A 21,437-nucleotide genomic window follows, 5' to 3' on the forward strand; every position below is an offset into this window, starting at 1 on the left:
CCAGACGGCGTGCCTTAAAGCCCAAACAAGAGTCGCTGATGTCTGGCTGGCTGTGTGGTTTGCTCTCGCTGATGAAATTGTATCCGTAAACAAATTGAGACACGGCTCGAGCGAGTGGAACAAATCGGAGCATACAAAGTGTGAGTGGCCTCTTTTCTGCCGGCCGCTTGACTTGTTGAAGTTTTCGCATCAATAAGACGCGACCGCATTGCGGGAGTTTCTTATGTTTATCCCGCGCAAGGCTCCGCGACGTTCCGTTAAATCTTGAGAACGCTGGAGGTCAACGCCCAACTGACACTCCGCTCTGCCTTGGCCATGGATTTCGGGTGAATGTCACACCGACAGGGGAACTGCACTTCGAGCAGCGTGTCTTAGGCCCGTGGTGTGTGATAATGCACCCAAACTCCGACAGATAAGCCTTCGTCGTCGACGCTGCGACGGCGGCAGCGGTGTCGTGTCATTATTTAATCGGCTCGACTCGGTTGCTGATAAGGCGGTTCCATATCTCACCACGTTCGTCGGGTTGACGTTCGAATATGCTCCGTCTCGAGTCGCCAACTTCTTGTCGCCTTCGTTCGTTATCGACACGTCGTGTGCCTAATGGCGGACGAAGTGGAGTCGAGCCTAAACATACAGTGTCATACTTTATGTTCCTCCAGATAGCGCTTCAAAAGGCGACAGCGACGATGCAGAGGCCCACACACACGCTCCGAGATTGAATTTACTTTTTACTCAGCACACGCTTCATTGCAGATTAATCAGCCATAATTTGAAAATTATTAGCCACCAGAGCGCGCACAGCGCATAATGAGAAAACTATCCATCGTAATCTCTTATTCTTACGGCGCGCGCGTGGAACCCGTGCTTATAAAATTAGTTTCCGGCTGAAGCTCATCCGCCCCAGGCCGAAGACCGGGGTAGTAAAAATCCGATAAGACGCCGCCGGAGCCGCAATCCATTTCTTGCGCCTTAATGAGCTTGGAAAGATAAGCCTTTCTACCCGTCCGACGTGAGGTCATCGAGTTCTACACTATCTGGGGGCAAATAGTGTGCCTGGCACGGCGAATACACAGCACACAGTTTCGAATTTCGTAGGTCGTGGACACACGGGAACAACATCGTGACAAGCGATAAATTAACTGCCACGTCACGAGTTGATGAGTTCATTCCGGATTCCGACGGAACGTTGAAATGCTTCTTTATTCTTCGGAAAAGTAAATCTAGGCCCAGCCAAATCCCGGGCCCCATCCTCAGCCAGACATTTATGCTCGTCGCGTGCCAGGTGAAGACAAGCTCTGCTTCACGCCACGCCCGGAGAGCCGCTCTAATAATTCTGCGGCTTTTATCGACCTACACAGCAAGAGTTTGCGGTGCGGTGCGCCGGGTGTAGCGGACGCGGCTGTCGAACTAATTACACGTAATTTCTCATTTAAAACACTAAACCAAAGCCAAGCCCCAAGTAAACCGGGACACGCCCGGAAAAAGAGTCCTTTTTCCAACGAGACTATGAACCATCAATTCACGTCCCCGAGACACACACAGATTGAATGGCAAGAAACTCGAAACTTTCTCGCTCACTCTGAGAAACGAGAGACCAATATTCGCGAGAAGTATCTCCTCTTCCCGGTCCATAATTCATCCCGCGGCGCGCGCCACGTAACGTAATCAAAACGACTTAACAAAGACTTTACATCCAACAACTCTATTAACGCGCTGATTTATATGCATCTTCCTGTTGCTGGCCGGGGCGCAAACTGACTTTAACGACCCCACCGTGCAACTGACCGTGAAGGTTAGTTTCGTAATAACTCCTGCCCGTTAATCGCCACCGGTCCGGTCAGGCCCACCTACCTGAAGTGACATCGATGACGGTGACGGTTCGCCGGCAACATCCTTTCCATCGTTTCACTAGCACTTCAAAGCGTGACCACTTGGCGCACTCGTGAAGTGATGATTAAATTTTCATACGCAAAAGTTTAGTGTCCACCGGCCAAAATCAATAACTGTGCAAAGGCTGAGACAGCGCGCCCCGGGGGTGAATGCGAAACTAATCACGATCCGCCGACTGACAGAGAGGCTGACAAATCGAATATAAAACCGCGTGGAGGCGTCGCACTGGCCTCTTATGGACCGGCTGCTGCTGCTTCCTTCGGCCGGACCGGATCTGGCCGTCTGGACTTGGCAAAGACAAGTTTCTTTTGCCGGACTCTCTCGCTCGACGATGGGTTCAACAGCCCATTTCCCTCCCCGGGGGCCACGATCATAACGACGATTTCCGAATCATCGATGGCCATAAACAGTCACAACCTGTCAGTCGCCGCGAAGTTTCGCTAATTGTTTCGGCTCCACGTGGCCATGAGCATACACACAACAGACACAACAGACACTTCACAAAACCCGCGCGAGGTCCGTGGGCCGACGACACTCTTTGGGGGGCTAACCTTCACTCCACCACCTTAGTGCGGACTCTTCACCGCCAACTGCTTCCGGCCATCAAAATGTCAGACCTTATCTTCTCTGCGGTGTCACAACACTGGTGGTGACGCTGGACTCGGGTTTACCGATCGGAACATGCCAATCGGAGCGCCGCAGTTCCGGCCAAAGCTCTCAATTCTCTCATCGTCCAATCCACGGACCTTCCGTGAACCGAACTCGAACCTAAACTATGTCGCTTCCTGGGTGGACAGGGCAAAGAAAATGGCGCACTCTGCGGGTCGATTGCATCGATCCACAACAGGGCCCGAGGTTCCGAGGCCGGTCACAGACACCGCAGTCTGTGGGTATGTGGGCCGAGCCCCACTGTTTACTTAAGCCCTACTCTCGATTGTCTGCTGCGGCGGCAGCATATCCGACGATTTACGCTTCGCTCCGCTTACCGAAACGGGGCCTATAGTGCCCTAACCTAGATATTGTGTCACGCTGCTCTCTGCAGACAGGTAGGCCGCTCGGAAACGTCGCCGGTAGTCATTTAAAAAATGGGAACAAAAACTACTTTTGAAGCACCCTTCTTTCGGGTTCTACTTCGGGTTGGAGTTCCGATGATTCCGCGCACCTTCCTTTCTGTGTCAAGCAGCACTTCTGCCACTTTCAATCATCATCATGACCTCTGCGCGCTGGCCCAGAATTCTAGTTTGCATTTCCCGCACTCCGGTGCACTCCTCACAGGCAGGACCCCGCGGATCCCCGAGATTGACGTAACGCGAGCTTTATTGCAAAACTTGTCCATTGTCCCCTCAACGGGAAAGTTGATCGTTTCGGGGTTGATTCGTTCGTTAAGCTCCTTATGCTCGTCGTTAGGGAAAACTTTACATCCCATCGCTCGCTCCCTGTCTGGCCAGGTCATTCCCTAACAACCCGCCCATTTGGCGTATTAAATCGTCCTTCCAGAGTCTGGGGAGCCGAGCTTCCGTCGGCGACGCATCCAGGCGACAGGAACTCCCGCGTAATCGTTTCCGATTACAGTTCCTCGCTGACTCCTGGATTTTGTTGTTTGGCCAGGCCAGACCAGCTCGGGAGCACTTAGCTAACGGACGCATTTACGTAAACGGAACACGTCCATTACGACGACTGACGACTTCCCTGGGACGCGAGAGATCATTTAAAATCCTCCCAAAACCCCGGGATTCGGAAGCAGCAGCACCAGAAACGATTGCGTCAAGCGGTGGGCTGCATAAAAATAAAATGGTGTGCGCCCCGTGTATGTAACGACGGAGCGCAAAAAACAATAACACATCATTAGTGGGTGCCACCGCCGCCGCCGCCCCAACAAAATCGGAGCCGGCCTTCTGACTTTTGGGGTTAATGTTTTCACTTTCGTGTGGGATCCACCAGAAAACCTTTTCTCCCAAATTAGTTCCCCAAGAGAACCGAGATGCCTCTCCAGCCAATGGTCCGGAGGACTCCTGCGGACCATTAGTTTCGCTCATCGGCCACAGGGCAAATGAGCGCTTCTGCGTACTGGAGTCCCCGCAACCGGCAACAATCTGCTCAACAAACCGGTCCGCAAAACCTGCAGGTGTTCAGTGTCCATTTTACACAAATTATGATGACACAGCCACCGAGGAGCATCTCCCGGCCCGAATATGCTCCCGAACCGCCTGTTGCGTGTGCTGCGGAGAGGAAAACTCGTGAGAGAACCTCCAGGAGCCGTGAAAAGTGCAACATAAAATTTGGCTGCGAGAATCGGAATCGGATTGCGGATTGCTCTCTTGACCGCGGGCGCCACTAACGACGACGGACTGGACTGAGGCGAATTACAATAAAAGATCAATTTGCGTTTTTGAATATTCACGAGCCACAAAAAGGGAGCGTAATTCACGTCCCGGCGAAAGCCATTATCATTTCTCTCGTTGTGGCATAATTTTTCATAAGGAAAGCCGGGTTGCCGTTAAAAAAAGGGCGAAAAGGGGAAGGTGTGAAATCATTCTCGCTTTCTTTCGCCGGGGGCCTCGGGATTTAGAACTAAGCAAAGGATGGCAGGCAGCACATTTTCCGTTCGATTTATCCGCCACCATAAACTCTCCGGCGCTCCGTGCTCCGAAAATAGCCCCACGCACGTGGAGCCAAGAAGGAACGCCGGGTGTCGACAGGGAAATCTATTGACCCACATAAATTGTTCCCGCGGATCTTGTTTCGTTCTTGGGCCGGGCCCGGCACGCTAACGGTGGGTCGATGTTTACTGTTTACTGTGTCGGGCTGGGTGGGCTCTAAGATTCGAAGGGGTCTTGCCGCCCGTTACCGGCGTATTTTTCGGTGGCGATTTGTAAAGTGAAGCCGTAGCCAAGGCAAGGCGCCTCACTAGGAAGGAAGCCATACCGTCACCGTCAGAAGGGGCTGTGATTCTGACTGACAATGACCGCCAGACAGTGGACTCCGTAGAGCCGACTCAGTGTCACGCCCGAAGCCCCTCGACCCCGCTCGGTTTGCAGAACGCAGATAATCGATGTAAGCCGCTCATAAGGCAGCTAAAAAGTACCAAAATTAGTGGCCACAATGGACACAATATGATTCGTTGCCAGTGCACAGTGAAGGTTAACTTCAACGAGCCGTGACACACCGTGGCGAGGCTAAGGGCATACAAAGGGGCATTGAATTGTCGAAATTACATACCCGACGAGCGGTGAGTTTTATCAACGACCCTCACGCGACATTTTTATGCACCACTCACCTGTGAACGAAAAGATAATTCCGCCACGCGGAGAATTAGATAAAATTACACTCAAATTATTTGAACGACGACGGTGGCATCATAAAAAGGGAGGGTTACACAACGGCAGAACCCTTCGCAGGGGAACTATGCAAATTGGATTTAAAATTTGGGGGTTAAAGTTACCCCTAAAAACTGCGTGTGGTGCGATGGAGAACAGATTTACGGGTGCACCACGGCGACCTATCACTTTCAGCACCGCATTGGGGATCCAATTTCAGGCCTTTAGGCTTATCAGTGCAAATGTGAAAAATCGATTCCAATGCACCGCGATTCATTGGCCGTTTTACGGTGCATCGGTCCCCCGGTGCAATTTATGACTGGGACTGTACAGTAGCTTAAGTTACGGCGGATTATCGTGTCGGAAAAACCCCCCTTTAAATTGGCCCTTGGAACGCATTTCGGCAATGTCTGCAATGGCGCCTCCGGGTTCAGTAAAATTAATATTTCTGTATCTTCTTCGACCCAGAAGATACAGAAAACGACCACGGAACGGTTGCGCACGTATGTTGCTCTGTCCCGGCAACACTTCTGGCACGCCAAAGGACGGTGGCGAAAATCGATACAAATTCAATCGCACCGGTGCATCCGGCGTAGACCGGCGAATCGTGGAGGAAACTGCACCACTAGAGAGAGCTGAACAGACAGCTCCAAGGATAAGGACCGACGGAACAGCGGATTCAGCGGAACGTGAAATGCCGGAACGTGCCAGTGATCGATGCACCACTCTTCCCAGAGAGAACGGTAAACGCTGAATTTAAATCCGGAATCCTCCAATAAACTTCTCGAAACCTTCGCCGGCGCATATGCAAGTGTTTCGCCGATAGTCTCGACTTTACATGTTAGCCAGGCACTTTGGCCAACTGCGCGGAATGCGCGGATCAGTGGGAAGCGTTTTGCAGCAAACGGTTTAAAAATGAAGTATCGCACTTCGACAACCCGCAACGAAAGAACCTCTTCACTCGGGGAGGGCAACAAAAAAGGGCTTTCAACACGGCCCTTCGCATCGTAACCGTTAGTTCTTTCTGCGCGCCGGCGAAAGGTCAGCGTTAATATTTCATAACCATATTTTCACAGATCACAGGCCGCGGCAGGCAGCTAATGCTACGGTGGTTGTAGGGCCCAGTCGGCCGGATCAAGTCGGCGTGACTAGTGAAAGAGAGGACGCAGACCGTCGCATTTTCTTCACGCGTGAAAAAGGCGTGAAAATGCGGTCCCTGTTTCCCTCTCTCAACGCCACGCGGATTGAGTGAAATTTATGGGCCTCAATCATGAGTCGCCGGCAATTTGTAGATAATTTGAATGAAATTTATTGGAAATTATGAGCGGCCACTTGATGCCGGAAAAAATGCGGGGAAAGAAGTGGCCAAGGCGGTTAGATAACTGATGAGAAATCGATCATCTGGAGCGAAGCCACAAAGGGACTGATACGATGTAACTGTAAAGGGACAGAGGTTCACAATGTTTGGTCTATCAATTTGACCCCAAGGATTGTGCAATCATGCGCCATCTGAGCGTCATTTTGGAGCCATTCGAAGCCACCACCAAAGCAGAACAAAGTGGAAACATTTAATGATAATATTTAAGTGGAGCGATAAAGTAGAGATTCTGGCCCCTTCAAAACCTTCCTCGTGATGGGTTTAAATTGAGAATAAGACCCACAACACGCCACCTGCCCGCAGCACAAAGCTGCATTTCGCACGCAGCTGTCTTTTTCGGTCACTTCGCGCCGCACTCTCTCCGGCACTTGAGGTTACACCATATCCAGGGACCGTCCTCCGAAGATTGATCGAACGGTCTGCGGTCTGCCAGCTGCAGAAATGGAACGACAACGAACCGCGGACCGCACCGCAGCCTTTCAACAGCTGGTGGCGCAAAAAGTACGTAAATTATGCTCCGGCAACCGATGCTGCCCGTGTGCAGTTGCATCGCAACGCCTTCTCGTAATGAAGGCTTTTTTACGGCACCCGAGTTCCCTGTTTTTCTGGCGATGCTTTGCTGCGTTTGCAACTCCCATTTTTGGTAGTCCGTGTGCGTCTTGCGAAACCTCCTTTTACGGCCCCAAATTGCCACCGCAGACAGTAGTCGGAGCCAAGATGTGTACCACGGGGGATGACGATTAGCGCGCCAGATAGAGGGAAAGAGTCACGCCGCCCTTTTCGGTGCGAAAGTTGCCAGAGCATTTGCGCAGCTGTTCCTCGAAAGGGCCTACGGAGTGTCTCGTAACAAGTAGTGGATAGTGGCCCGGCCGACTAACGAGGAGCCCACCGATGGACGCTAAAAACAAGAGCTCGCGTCGCCGGGCTTGTTACAACATTCCTGGAGGACACTTACACAAAAACTAAACACTGGTGGCCATGTTACACACGTGTGTACGCTAAGCCGAGTCTCTCTGGTGGCCCGGTTTGGCCGGCGTTCGTTTCACGTTTCACTGTGAAAAGCCGCACATCTCATCACCATCATCACCATCATCATCATCGTCGTCGTCGCACTCTTTACTAATGATGCACCATGTTTGGCGGCGACGATGGCGGCCCTGTCGCAACCGGCCGCTCACGTGCCGCCGTGCACAAATTGGAGTTTTCAATTAATTTTAATTGCTTTATGTAGTGGAAACACTACTCCGACCGATCGGCAGAGAAAGATCAAACTTTTCTTCAGCCAATCCTCAGGGGCCGCCGAGTGTAAGCCCTAGAGGCCCCAATAAACGCCGCGACGGAAGAGACACTCCCGAAAGTCCCAACATTCATTCAATCAGGGGCACGCCAAATTGAAAATTGGCCACGACCGAAAGCAACCTCAAAGGGTGCCGCCGCCTCGAAGGACAACTAGAACTGTGCATCTGTTCCTTTCAGATTACCGCGGGGTTTCCGGTCCTCGGACGTCTCAAACAATTGCCTCCAATAGCTTCCCGATTGGCCCCCGTCAGAAAGACCCGCGCCGAGAGGGGCAAAGGTGATGTTGGAACATATAAATAGACAACCGTCGCGTGTGATTTATGTTTTGCCAAAAAGCAACGACACAACTTCTGGGCAAACAGAGGCCAGTCGGGTGACAGAGACACTTCCGTCATCCTCCGGGGTCTCGGGTGTGACAGCTCAATTTTCGCCGACTTTTATTAGCTTTGTCATCAGCCGAAGCCGTGCCGTGTGAATTGGTAACCGAGGACCGCAAAGTTTTCGCAAACCACCTGGGGATTTATTTATTTTGCATACACCGACCCCGTAGAAGACCGATAGACCGAAGCAGCAGCACAGGGCCGAGGGCTGCGAGTGTTTACGTTGCGCCATCAACGATTTCTTTCGCTTAAAACTGACCAAACACAGCGCAGAGAGTGGCAGATGAAGTGGTTTTTAGAAGGACCACCAACCCGCCACCGACTCCTGGCGGAGTGATCTCATAAGCCCCAAGCACCAAGCAGCAAAACAATTAATCGTGCGGCCATTACGAGGCGCGGCTTAGGAGCGTGCTCTTTGCGTAACTGCCGTCAGCCACCAGATGGCGTTCATTACCGGATCCCGCGCAGCCGGACTCTCACTAATTATGGCGCAGATTTTTTTGTGCGTCACGACGACGTGCAAAAACTAACCCCCAGGTTGCGTGCACCAAATTTCACGGTCCGCCGCGCGATTGGAAAATAAATATTTGCACGCCCCATCACAGGATGCCGCCGCCGCCGCCACGAACAACTGGCTGGCGGACAGTAATTCTGGGGATGGAATTCTTACAGCCCGGCTTTCCATTTCTTCGCACCGAGTGCGAATTCCCAGAAATGCGGCGAATAAGAAGGATACAGATTAAAACGAAACTCAACACAGCTTACGCAAAATACGCGTCATCAAATCTCTAATTTATTTGCCCTCAAAACGGAGGGCGGACCAAACGCGAACCGAACCGCGCGGACGGGGAGTCGAAAAATTTCCATTTTATTTAATTTGTGTCTTTTCACGCAACGCGCGTAATGAACTCGCAGGGCCCCAAAATGACCATCGCCTGACAGCACCAGCGAGAGAGACAGAGAAAGAAGGAGGTTGTCTATGGTTAATTTATTAAATTATGGTTCGACACGACGATCGGTGGCGCACTCGCCCGACGAGCAGCATCATTAACAGCAGCCTCCTCATCATCATCATCCAATCCAAGCGATCACCGGCCGTTTTTTTATTGGGACACGTAAACGGCCCCCGTCCTTTCAGGAAAGGACAGCACAGCGAAAGAGACCACGCACTCTCTAGACGCCCACCCAAGGTCGACCGTGACCTGCATCGCAAGGAGGCGCTCCCACACGACGCTGGAAGGATGTTGACCAAACAATCCGAAAAAAAGGAGAAGCATTCTCTCTCCGTCCGAAAGACAACCGACGAGTGGACTGTCGCGCGCGGCCAAGGTCAAGAGGAGTACCGGACGAGAAGAACTTGATACACCGCCGACCCACTCGGGGTTCGATTTTGTCATAAAGTGTCGTCTTTCGCTCGGGTGATAAACCACGGAACCACCGACCGCCGTCCGCCATTGATCAAGCCATTTTTCGAGCCGAGCCGAAGGACAAGTGCCACCCGACCCGACATATCGAGAAGGGGCCCTCATGTGACGCCATCACGACCCACGCGCCAGACGGAAGTCCGCGCCGATAGAGCCGTAAAACGGTGCATTTAAAAAGATCGAATTTAGCCACCTACTCGCCCATCGTCGGTTTTGGGAAGCCGGACAACGGAACAGGTTCTCCTGGGGACAACTCTCTCGCTCGTCGTCCATTAATCACATACCAGCAAAGTGGCAATTTTTTCAACAACTTGATGCAAAAAGTTCCCTAATTCCCTCGTGGCGGTGTTGACAACCTGCCTGGTGGACCGGCAGCAGCTGCTGCTGGGGATGTTTTGATGATAGTGCCGCGCGTCAGGCAGGTGCGCACGGCCATCGGTCAAACAGGTTTCGCGCACTGCTGCGAGAAAGTTAATTTGATGTCTTGCCAGGCGCGATGCGCGATCAAGCTGCATATGAAAGCTCACCATCCGATGTCGGGAGATGTCTTTTAGTGCGGAAGAAGTGCAAAGAGATGCGGAATAATCGATCATTTTCTGATTCCCTTCCGGAACTCGCGCAGCTTGAGCAGCTTTTGGGGCAGGTGTCCTCTCGAGTGTGCTGAATCTCGAGTTCCACAACAGAAGAGCTACTCTTTATTCGCGCGTTACGCATATGTTACATAGATTAAGCGGAGCATTAGCATACGTTACTCGTTATTTGATGGGAAAGAAGCGCACAAACGTTGCACAGAGAGGCCATTAATGTAATCCACATTGCGCGGTTGTCGCGGCCTGCGCTTCCCACGGCCACTCTGTTGAGGAGTGAGGACTCGTTGCTCGCGAAATGTTGTTCTCACTTCACCCCCAGCTCGAGAGAGGGCTTATCAAACCCTGGGGAACGTCATCTGCCGGTCGGCGTGTGACTCATTTGAATAAACAAGGGCCCGGGTTAAGAGGCACCATTTGGATGGCATTTCCAACACTAATTATGCGCGCGTACCGAAAATGTAAATGGAGTAACCTTTCGGAACCCTGGCTCCGTGAAGGACCACTCTCGGAGGAGGCGGCTATTGTCTCTCACGAACCACGCAAGAAAGTAGTGGACAGTTTGCTGTTGAAACCAGAATGCGGACTCAATAAAAGGGACTGTTTGCTGAAATTCTTAATTAGTCGTCAACATAGGAAGGATTATCAACGGTCCCTACCTTCCACGGGCCAGGATTTTGCCGCCCGTTTGTTCCCTTTCTTTCCAGAAAGCGGAAGAACACATATTTTAGGAAAAATTAATTACAAAAGCTCACTCTTTCACCGGCACGTTCTGCATCTCGAGAGCGTGCGCAGCCCTTCCGATTTCAAAAGGCTCGTTTCCCGGGGCTCCGTTTTTTATCCCGGGACGCTAGAGATGCATCTCAAGCACCGACCAGGAGCTGGGGACGAAGAATAGACCTCAGGCGAGGCGAGGCGAAAGAGAGACATCATTCAACAGGAGCGCACCGTGTGGCGGAAGCAACTAAGCGTTGGGGGGTTCCGGCTTTTGTTGCTGCGTAAGGTAAAACATGCCGGGTCCGGGTTGCCCAGCACCACCCAGCACCATCACCCCCGGTGTCTTGTCAAGGCGTGCGCATAAATAAGAACTATGGAACTATTTTCCCTCTCGGAGCAAACAACACAATACCTTCGGAGCAGAGCAGAGTCTAATGAACCCGCCCGGTTTGCCGCGTCCGAAGTCATCCTGCGTCGAGCCACCCTCTTACCGGTAGAATGTAGACTAACTTGCACTTCAGCGATCGTTGACTCGCCTCGGTGCTACTCGGAGATAAAGCACGTTTTAGTCCGAGCGGATTTTTTACGCCACCAAATCGGGCGTGAAAACACATCCTCCGATCTATTCCGGAAGGGGCCCAACCGCGAAATGATGCAAATCCCGATGGCCGCATTTGAATATAAATTGTGCACCACGCGAAATGGAGACTCCCGTCTCTCTCTCTGGAAACGGGGTCAGCGGATTGCTAATTATTCCAACCTTCCTCCTCCTCGGGACCTCGGATTCTCTCCCGGACGGTGGGCTTCATAAATAATCATAAAAATGCAACAGCCACCGAACAGGTCCACGGGGGACGTCGCACGCCACTTTCACAACGACGCCACTTTTTCGGGGGATATTCAATTTCCATCCCGGCGTCGGCCAATTGAAACTTGATCAGAATCGAGCGCCCCACCAGCAATGATAACATAACTCCGGGTGGGTCTCCTCCGATATATTTTTATTGCTCCCATCTGACGGGGTTGGCGCAATCGGCGGCCGCGGAAATAAAAATGACAATTTGAGGGTTTTTTCCCGCGTGTTGTAATCGGAGCGCGTTTTAGGGTGGCCAACATATTTAACGATCATCCGCGGCTAACGATCCCGACGGCCCGACTCGGGCACGCGTCTACTTTGGGGGCTGAATGTGCGTCACACACGAAGCTGGATCCCGGACACGCCACACGCCACAGTTGTGATGTGTTTGCGGACAAAGGAGCATCTTCATCTGCGGCACACAATTATTCGCCACATTTAAGCAAAGGGCCCGGGGCGAAGTTTTTGAAGCCCTCCGGACGCGGTGCGGTGACACAAATTGTGTCCAAATCCCACTCTCCGAAAAGTTACCATAAATCTGTTGATCACACGAAAACAATGCAAGAAGCGTCTGTCTCGGGTCTTCGAACACCCAAGTGAAGCCCGCCCCAAGCAAAAGCCGTAATAAATTGGAGAGATTCCTCTCGGTTCTAGAAATTGTGTGACTTAACACAAAGAATGTACACCCTTCTCTTCGCCCAGGTTCCAGGCCGCCCGGAGGATTAAGAGGCAGTGTTATGAAACGCTTTCCCACACGGGATTGTGGCCGGCTCTCTCTGGTATGGGGGGGAAAGCTGTGAAGCTTCACAACATAAAAGACCGGTCCACCGGACCGGGTGGCGGCGCCTCGGACGTTCTCGGGCGGACGAAGAACATGCTGCTTTCGCCCCCCGACGACGACGATGACGTTTCCACGGACAAATAATCCACGCCCAGCCAACTCGTTGGGCACCGCACGCTGCGCTGTCACGTGGCCGGGCCGCCGTAGGCGTAATGTGAATTGATGTTCCCTCCCGCCCCAGGTACCGGTTCTTCTCCTGGGTCGTTGAAATGAAAAATACTTCTTCCAAATGAACGGAGCCAGCGACCGAGTTGAAGGGGGCTTTCAAAACCGTTGGAAGCCGGAGAGTGACACGGTGCGATGATAGCAAAAAGTGACACGACACGGCCGCCCATCCCATCTCGTACTATCAACACGCCGTCTGTCCGTCCGTCTCGGTTGAAGCGAGTGCTGGAATTCGCGGGGATCCTTACCGCCGTCATCCGCCACACTTCCGGCCGGCCGGGACGATGATAATATGCAGAACAAGTTGCCGTTTGCTGTTACCCTTACGCTTGTTATCGGGATGTCGCTTATGTTGCGCCGTCGGAAAACATGCGGACTGGGGAGGGAGTTTGCCGGTGGAAAATGAAAAGTGAACTCACGACACACTCAGTCACAGAACGATTGCACCATCCGGAGGCAAGGCAAGGCATTTAAAGAAAACTTTGTCCAATAAACACGCAAAAGTTACGCGCACCGCCCCGGAGAGAGTGTGAAATCCTTGCTCACACATTAAACGGGCCACTTTACGATCTGTGAGAACCATTCCTGGAGTCCTTGGAGACAGTCAGTCATCATGCCGACCCGACACAGCTAAACTCTTCCGGCGCTTAAGGGGATTATCGATGTCTACGACGATCGGTTCGGTCCCATCACGCTGTATCCCACACAAAAACTGGCCACAAAAGGGCATAAGCCCTTCACAAAGACCCTTAGACCGGCGGCGTTTCCCCAAAGACCAAATTAGATTGGGGGTTCGGAATCATCTTCTCGATCTTCTCCCGACCGGGTCGTGTGGCCGCCCAGTGTCCAAAATCGGATGCAAATGAACGACGACGCGCCGCTAATCGCGAGACATCCCTCTAATGGTGAACCGGATCGAACGAGCTCCGGCGTCGCCCCTCCACGACGCGATTTGCGCGTGCCCGAAGGTCAACGAGTCGCGCAGAGGTCCGCCGGCGTCTCCACGGCGTGTCTCCCAGGCAAACAATGTACTGAACAAATCCGACACATGAGGCCGTACATGGAGAGTCACCGTGTGGCCGCGTCGAGAGAGACCGGTCACTTCAATCGCTTGGCTTGGCCAAGTACTGTCTATTAAAATCGAATCGCCATTAAATCTGCGGAAAGAACGGGGCTTTCTACGGGACGCGTGTCCCTCGAACCTCGAAGAAAGAGAGTCGGTGAGACACAGAAATGGAGGCCCACACATCCAATCACGCCTTTGGAGTTCCTCCGCAAGGTCAACACCTCACGAAATGCAACATTCATTAATTTCCTCCGCGCGTGTGTGTGACACGCATTTGGACGCATACATTAGTGTCGAAATTAGTGTCCCAATCTGCTGTCTGGCCAGTCAACGGAACGGCGACGCAGATGACAGCCAACGGAGCGAATGCAATTTGCTAGGCGCCAGACCTACGGTTGGGTGCATCGGAGAGCTTCAAGGAACCTTCAACGAACGGTCAACAGAGTGACACATTGTGGCCGATTGCCTACACACCCATATGGAACCTCTCCACGGCCCGTACTTCAAGATCTCCTACGGCGCTGAGGGCGATTTAGAACCCTCCACCCTCCGATAGGTGATAATGTTACCGGAATGACTCATAAAATTGTCTCATCTTACCCCTGGACCCTGGAGAGAAAGATTGGCAATCAACCGGGGGAGAGGACGGATTTATGGCACCAACGACAACAACGGTGACCCGACGGTGGCCGACGTCCGTTTACTTGCATCACTCTTTTGGTTTGGCGTAAATTAGGCTAATTGGCACTCCGCGAAAGGGTGCCGCCACCGCCGCCGTGCGGTGTGCGTGATCGATGCCGATAACGAGTCCCACTATCCGTCCGCCAACAGGTGTTTCGATGGCGGAGACACACTGACGGGTGGCTCGGGTGCATAACATTAGCTTAATGAGCTGAAATCCGAAAGGCACCGAGAGAGACCCGACAGAGATGAAGGACGACTGAGACCCTGCAGTGGTCACAGCTTTCGTCACGCGCCCGTACTCACAGTTTTATGGCAAAAAAAAGGTTGATTCATAATTTATTCATAGGAATTCTACAAATTGCGTCCCTAAATTTCACCTTAATTTCGATACGATCGGAATGTCGATCGTCGAGCGCCGGAAATGCCACTAGCTAAACGATTGGTCTAGCGCCACGGTGAAGGTTGCCGGTCGACCTTGGCCTGGCGCGAACTAGGCACGCTGGACTGGCCTTGAGAGCTGGCGGAAATGCCTGGGGAGATGGAATCACTCCACACGACTGTGATCGCGCGATCGCGTCTGGGTCCACCTATGGACGTTCACACCTCCGAAAGTCAAAATAACTCCGCATGAGTGGCGCGACAAGACCTCACACACCGAGGATGATGGTGCTGTGGCATCTCGATCCCGAGAGCTCAGCATGTGGTCGGCCGCGACAGCGAAGACCTCCTCTTGGGGCCTTTTCGAGACGAATATGGCTGAAGATCGATCGACACAATAGACACACGTCGGCAGATCATTAGACATGACGTTTCATAAATTGCCCACGAGCGTCGGGCCGCAATAAGTCATGCGATTTCAAACGGATTGTGCAGCCACAGAGCCCCAGATGATCGACCTAGTGCGTTGGTCTACTTCAAAAATAGCGACACTCTTCGCAGCGAGAACCAGAACCAGTTGCCGCTTCAGGCCGTCTACTTTAATTTGAACCTCATATTTCCTCGGCGGCGGAATAAGTGTGCCAGAGTGCATCATTCTGACGCGACCGCGGCGTGTCTATTTTTGGTCATCCAACAACGCCACGCCGTGCGCCTTCTTCCAGACACAAAGATCAGAAGCTCGTCGGTTCCGGCTCCGGAATCCGACACCGTGTGCTCATTTCGGAGCCGGAGCCGAGGAAGAAATGTTTTAAACAATCTGTGCTCGGAACACCGAAAACGATCATCAACCACCAGCAGCAGCCGGCGGCCGACCAGAAGTGGTTTCTGGGAACGTGCCAGGGATCCGCGGGATGCCGGTGTGCAGCTGGAGCACGAGCGAATCGAAAACCGGAAGCGAATGGAACTCAAGTGGCCCACTTCTTAACGAACGCATTTCTCTAATGTTCTACGATCTGCCATATGACAGGGCCACTTGAAGCGCACCAGAAACAATAGACCACGGAATATAAAGTTCCTTTTCCTCCAATCTCCGGGACCGTAATCAGGGAGCTGGGCGCGCCCCCGATTGGAAAGCGAATTTTTCATTACGACCCTTGGCCACCGTCCAGAGCATAATAGAGATCCGGTGCCCCCCTCGTCCGATCCGATGAAAATTGAAAAACCGTTCCAACGAAAGTGATGCCACTTTCACTGAGGCGGGCAAAGGCAGATGAGATGGCTGAAATGTTCATTCCAGCCCCGCATTAGTTCTGCTCGCTTCACCCGTTGGGGCCCCCCGGTTTTGTTGGGGTTTTTATCCTCTCATCGTCCTTTCGGGGCCGTTGCTTGCGGGGCGTGTAAAGTTAATCAATCCGAAAAGTTTCCCGGACGGGTGGATTATTTATCATCATGGGACCGGCCGGAGAAGATGTCTCCCCCCCGGTTCGCTGAGACGAATATGCAGGCAAAATGGCCAGCTGTGGCATTATGAACCGTCACGTCGAATTGCACTTTGCACGGACCTCGGCACAGCAAAGCCACGAAGCCAATCCCAAAGATCCGACAGCGTGAGTGGCCAATTAGGCGTAAAAAACTAAAGCCCACGGGGAAACAATCACACACACCTTTTCGATGCAACGTCGATTTCTCTATCTACAAAAAGAAGGGCTAAAACCACGTCTCGTCAAACAGTTTAATCAACGCGCGGCGAGAGAGTTCCGCAAACTGATTTAGGCGGAGGAACAAGCAAAAAAAACGGACACACAAATTGAAATGATTCGATTGTTGATTTTATGGACCACGGATTACATCGCGGCTCGTGCTCTCTCTCTGCTTGGGGGTCTTCCGTTTCCTCCGCGCAACACGAGCTCTTGATGTAACGCAGTTAACCGGTAGGGAAAACTCATCAACCCCGCGCGGTCGGTTGTCATCATTAAATCAAACGATCCGTGTTTGGCACCGTTTTCGAGAACGAGCCTCCGTTGCGTTGCGCTGCGTACCTTGAATCGTTTTCCCCGCATCGCAAACGGCTTGATCGACGCGGCCGCTGCTAATCAGCAGACCATGTGCACTAATTTCTTATCAACATCGCGCGCTCGAGAGAGAGAGCGAGTTCCAACATAAATCGATCACTTAGCGCGGGGCAGCTTTCGAATAAGGTTTTAAGATCCGCCCAGATTTAGGACCCCATTTAGGCGAATAATTAAACAGCGGGTCGAATTTGGGAAAACCGTCAGCGAACACGTGCGCGATGGCGTAACGAGCTCCACCAGCCGGTTCCATGTGTTTCGGGCACTTAAAATAGCACTTTCGACCCACTGTCGCTTCCGGGGAGGGCCGTGGTCGTGACTGAGGACACTCGCGACGAAACCCGCCAGGCCATGAACCCGATGGACGACGCGACGACGAGTCCAATTAATATCGCGCATCGCTCCATCGCTGCGCCGCAGCTGATGAAGCTGTTGATCTCCACCATCTCGTGTGACCTCCTCGAAGATAATCTGTGACTTCTATTTTTAAGCCCAGTCCGGGCGCGCCCCCAGGGCGCGTATCTTGATCTCTCGAACTCTCTGTCTCTCTCGAGGTTTTTCTTGTTTGGTTTCTGTGTCCATTCTCGCGCGTGGCCTGTGAATGGGGACGCGGCGCGTGCTAGAACACCGAGTCCGAGTTTCCGAGTTCCGTGAGGAGGTCGGTCATTAAAAACACTCTTTTGGAGGGTTGTGTCACAGGAGTTGCAGCGGCCATATACAAATTGTGCACCATTTTACTGTTAATTACTTATCACCTCACCGTGGCGGCCATTGCGTCAGAGGAAGACGATTGCCCGGCTGCTTTTGGTAATGAAATGCTGGCGAAACTCGCTGGCAGGGGCTCGGAAAAACGGCGCCCCGTTTTACAACCGGAACCTCGGCGCGGGATTAGTATACTGACCGGTGGCTGGATGGCCAGCCACCCGTAGAATCGTAAAAAAGATAGCTCAACTGGATGATGATGATCATTAACTAGTTGAGGGCACCGCCGAATAACGAAGCCGCTGCTGCTGCTGCTGTGGAGAAGGCGCGGAAAACTAGGGCCATCTAGGCCAGTAGTGGGAAAAGGGGCACGACCGACCGGCGGCGGCGAGTGACAGAGGCTTATAACGGACCGGCTGTCCGCTACGGTACCGGAAACGGTTCGTCAAAAGGGGCGCACGAGACCGTTCTCCGCGGGGAAAGAACGGAAGAACACGCCGATGACCTGCAAGAGCCGCACCCGACGCCAGATGATCTCCGGCCGATCGATTCCCCGGGCCGAGAGTTGACCATGGCCAACATATAAATCATTGCAATGGCCATCAACACCGGAGTGCCGGAGACGATATTCCAGTTTCCCACCCGGGGGTAATCGGCGGATGTTGGTGTGTGGCCGGAGCGGAAAAGAAGCGGAAATGACAAATGCAGTTTTATCGCAGGACAGGCGGCCACACCCGGGTCGGACGGGCGGCCGACTTGGTCCATTAACTAGGACTCTATATTAAGAAAAATTACCACCCAGTCTTGGCCATCATCGTGGAACTATTGAGTTAAAAATACATTACGGACCAGAGAATGAGTTCCTCTCGAGGAGTCCCGGTGGCCAATGGAGAGCGTAAAAATATTATTGACCCTTCGCGAGAATTTACAAGCAAATTACAAGTGTCTATGGGACGAAAGTAACGAACCGCGGGTGACGCTTAGACTTTGAATGAATCGTTCCTATTCAGGACGGGTTTGGCCAGCACCACACAAAACAGACTCTGCTCATTCAACCCACCGCGCCCGAGAGGCCAGTCAAAACACACGCAGCCACTAAACGGATGACACATCGGCCGGAGCCCCGTGAGACACTCTGGCCGATCGATACTAAAAACCGATTGAAGTGCCTCACAGGGAGAGCCACCGCGGGACAGAAAATGTGCGTGGTTCTCGGACATAAACCATCTGCCCGTTAACGGCGTTTAATAAAGAGTAGCTTTAACTCCGTTTTGAGACGTCGCGAAGAAGATCATCCCGCGGTTTCACGGCGCTCGGTTCCGTTCGGTTCGAGACCAACATATGAACCCAACCCGCAAACTGTGACAATCTTTTCACCGACTGCTAATTAACGATTCCGAAGTGTCTACAATCGTAAGAAAAGGAAAATCAGAACCCGTGTCTCACCTGTGTTCCGGTAGCCGCTTCAGTTCGGCCATATCAAGCTCCAGCCGCAGGTTGGCCACCTCGCACAGCAACCGATCCCGGTCGACGGTAATCTCCTTCAGCTTTTCACGCAACCAGTGGTTTTCCATCTCCAGTTCCTGCGGGGAAACGAACTCCCCCGGGTGCTGGTGGTCAACAACTCCGCCATCGGCGGCAAGCACCATCTGAGGCATCGAGTGTGACGACAATGAACTTGCCAACTGCACCGCGGGGTTGATGGCTTCCACGATACCGTTGCTGCAGCTGGCGCTGGGCGAGGCTGGGGTCGGTTGCATTCCGGCGCCCCCCCCCAGCACCGGCGTCGGCGGTGGCGGAACACACTCACTATCGCACATTCTGCACACACGCACGTTACTTCTTGAATATACTCAAAGCCAACTAGGACTTTTTCGGAACACTCTCTCGACAACCTCTCTCACCACGCAAGGATCTTCATCTCACCAAGGCTCATCTCATCACCCAGCGGCAGGGATCTTCACTTCCTACGCACGGTGAACTCATCACGTGCCCGGACACTTTTCACCTTGCCAATGCAACTGTTGCACACTTCTTCTTATGCAATATTGTGCAATTTTAGCAGCCTCGGAAGAAAGGGGTCGAAAGGGGTCGCGAACGGCAGGAGGTGTCTCTCCTGTTTTGCTGTGTTCTGCTTCACACTCTGGCACGATTTATTTCACGTAACGCACACCAGCGAGAGCGCAACACTCGCCATACGTTTTCCGGTGTGTCCTGGACCCTGGAAAAGCTGCGTCGTCGTCGTCGGAAAAGAGCAGCAGCTGAGATAAATTGTGTCACCGCCCGGTTTCGCGCGCCGTGCGTGCGGAAAACCGGTCACCAATACACGCACACACACACACACACGAACGGGGGACAACAAAAGACAAAAGCCACTTTTTGCCGCTACTGTTGCGCGTTTTGGCTGCGGTTATTATTTTCTGATTTCTTCTGCTTCATTCTCTGGAACACTCAACTGTTTGATCGGCAAAGGATTCGGCGTCCCGTTCAGCGTTAAAGCGTAAACAAACTCCGCGAAACTAGTATTGAAAAAGGTAATTCAATCCACGATTAGCCGGGAATTATTTACCACACTCTTTCTTCGGAACTCTTTTCCATTATTATATCAACTTTGCGCGAAAATCAATCATACTTTAAGTAACACAAACACAAAACGCGACCGAACGCTTGAATTTTTGACATTTTAATTTTTTTGAAATGTCAAAATATGAATGTTGTTTTTATGAACCCTCCGATTTTTGAACCTAACCAAGACACTGTGAACCTAACTTTGGTGACGAACCTGACACCCGAGTCAACCTACGAAAATCCCGAAGACGAAACGAAGAGCGGAGAGAGCGGGGAGAGAGAGAAACAGCAGCGTCTACAATTCAGTGTTGAGGGTTCGATTATTATTAATTATTGTTAACAATTTTATTATTATTATTTCTGCGAATTTTCAACTGAGGCTGCGAATTTAATTATTATTATTATTATTATTTTATCGATGGCGGCAGTTCGTGGATGCTGTTAGTTTTGCTGTCAGTGCTGCTGTGAGTTGCTAAATGCTGTCAATTTGTTCATTCGAACGAAATCGTTTTTAACGGTTTGTTTCGTTGAAAAAATAAACAACAAAAACAACTGAAACAATTGAATAAAGCGAACCGAAAATAAAATAAGTGACATAAGAAAAATTGAATCTTTTTATCCAAATCTTGCATTTCTAAAACGAAGAAAAATCTAAGAACTAGAAGAATGCAAATTCATTCATTGTGGGGAATTTGTTTCAAATAGCGGACATATTTTGTTTTAAGATGAATCTATGAACTTTTTTCAATGTTTTGGTTTTGATTGAATTCAACATTTTATGTACCACTTATTACTATTAACATTTTATGTACTTGTTTATGTGATTTTAATAGATAGAGCAGTCGGTAGTGCTCTTCGCTGTCACGCAGGTGGCCTGGTTTCGATTCCCAATACGGGCGTGACAGGGGGGTTGGCGCGGGACCAACAACCCCGCCCGTAAAACACGAATTGTTACAGAAAGCATCCAGAGATTAACATTGTCTCTGGTGTAGGATAAGACCGCTCAGCGGTTGTTTCCGAAGAAGAAGAATGGAAGACGACTTTACTTTATATATACTTTATATATTTATTATACTTTTACAACATTCGTTCCTAAACTTTCCTTCCAATCAGCCT

The 21,437-nt window shown here is 51.7% G+C and overlaps 2 protein-coding genes across 2 annotated transcripts in view; both read right to left on the reverse strand.

Moving 5' to 3' along the window:
• Nucleotides 1–17,823, reverse strand: part of LOC128269380 (protein doublesex-like) — a 60,913-nt gene extending 43,090 nt beyond the window's left edge. Inside the window, exon 1 of the mRNA XM_053006826.1 lies at nt 17,812–17,823. Within this exon, the coding sequence (XP_052862786.1) occupies nt 17,812–17,823 (12 nt within the window). The remainder of the gene's footprint in view (nt 1–17,811) is intronic.
• A 1,372-nt stretch (nt 17,824–19,195) lies between these two features.
• LOC128269385 (uncharacterized) lies at nt 19,196–19,513 on the reverse strand. Its single transcript, XM_053006835.1, has one exon. The coding sequence runs from the start codon at nt 19,511–19,513 to the stop codon at nt 19,196–19,198; it is 318 nt and encodes a 105-aa protein (XP_052862795.1).
• Between the last annotated feature and the right edge of the window lie 1,924 nt (nt 19,514–21,437).

Source organism: Anopheles cruzii, chromosome 2 (assembly GCF_943734635.1).
Source record: "Anopheles cruzii chromosome 2, idAnoCruzAS_RS32_06, whole genome shotgun sequence".
Lineage (NCBI taxonomy): Eukaryota > Metazoa > Arthropoda > Insecta > Diptera > Culicidae > Anopheles > Anopheles cruzii.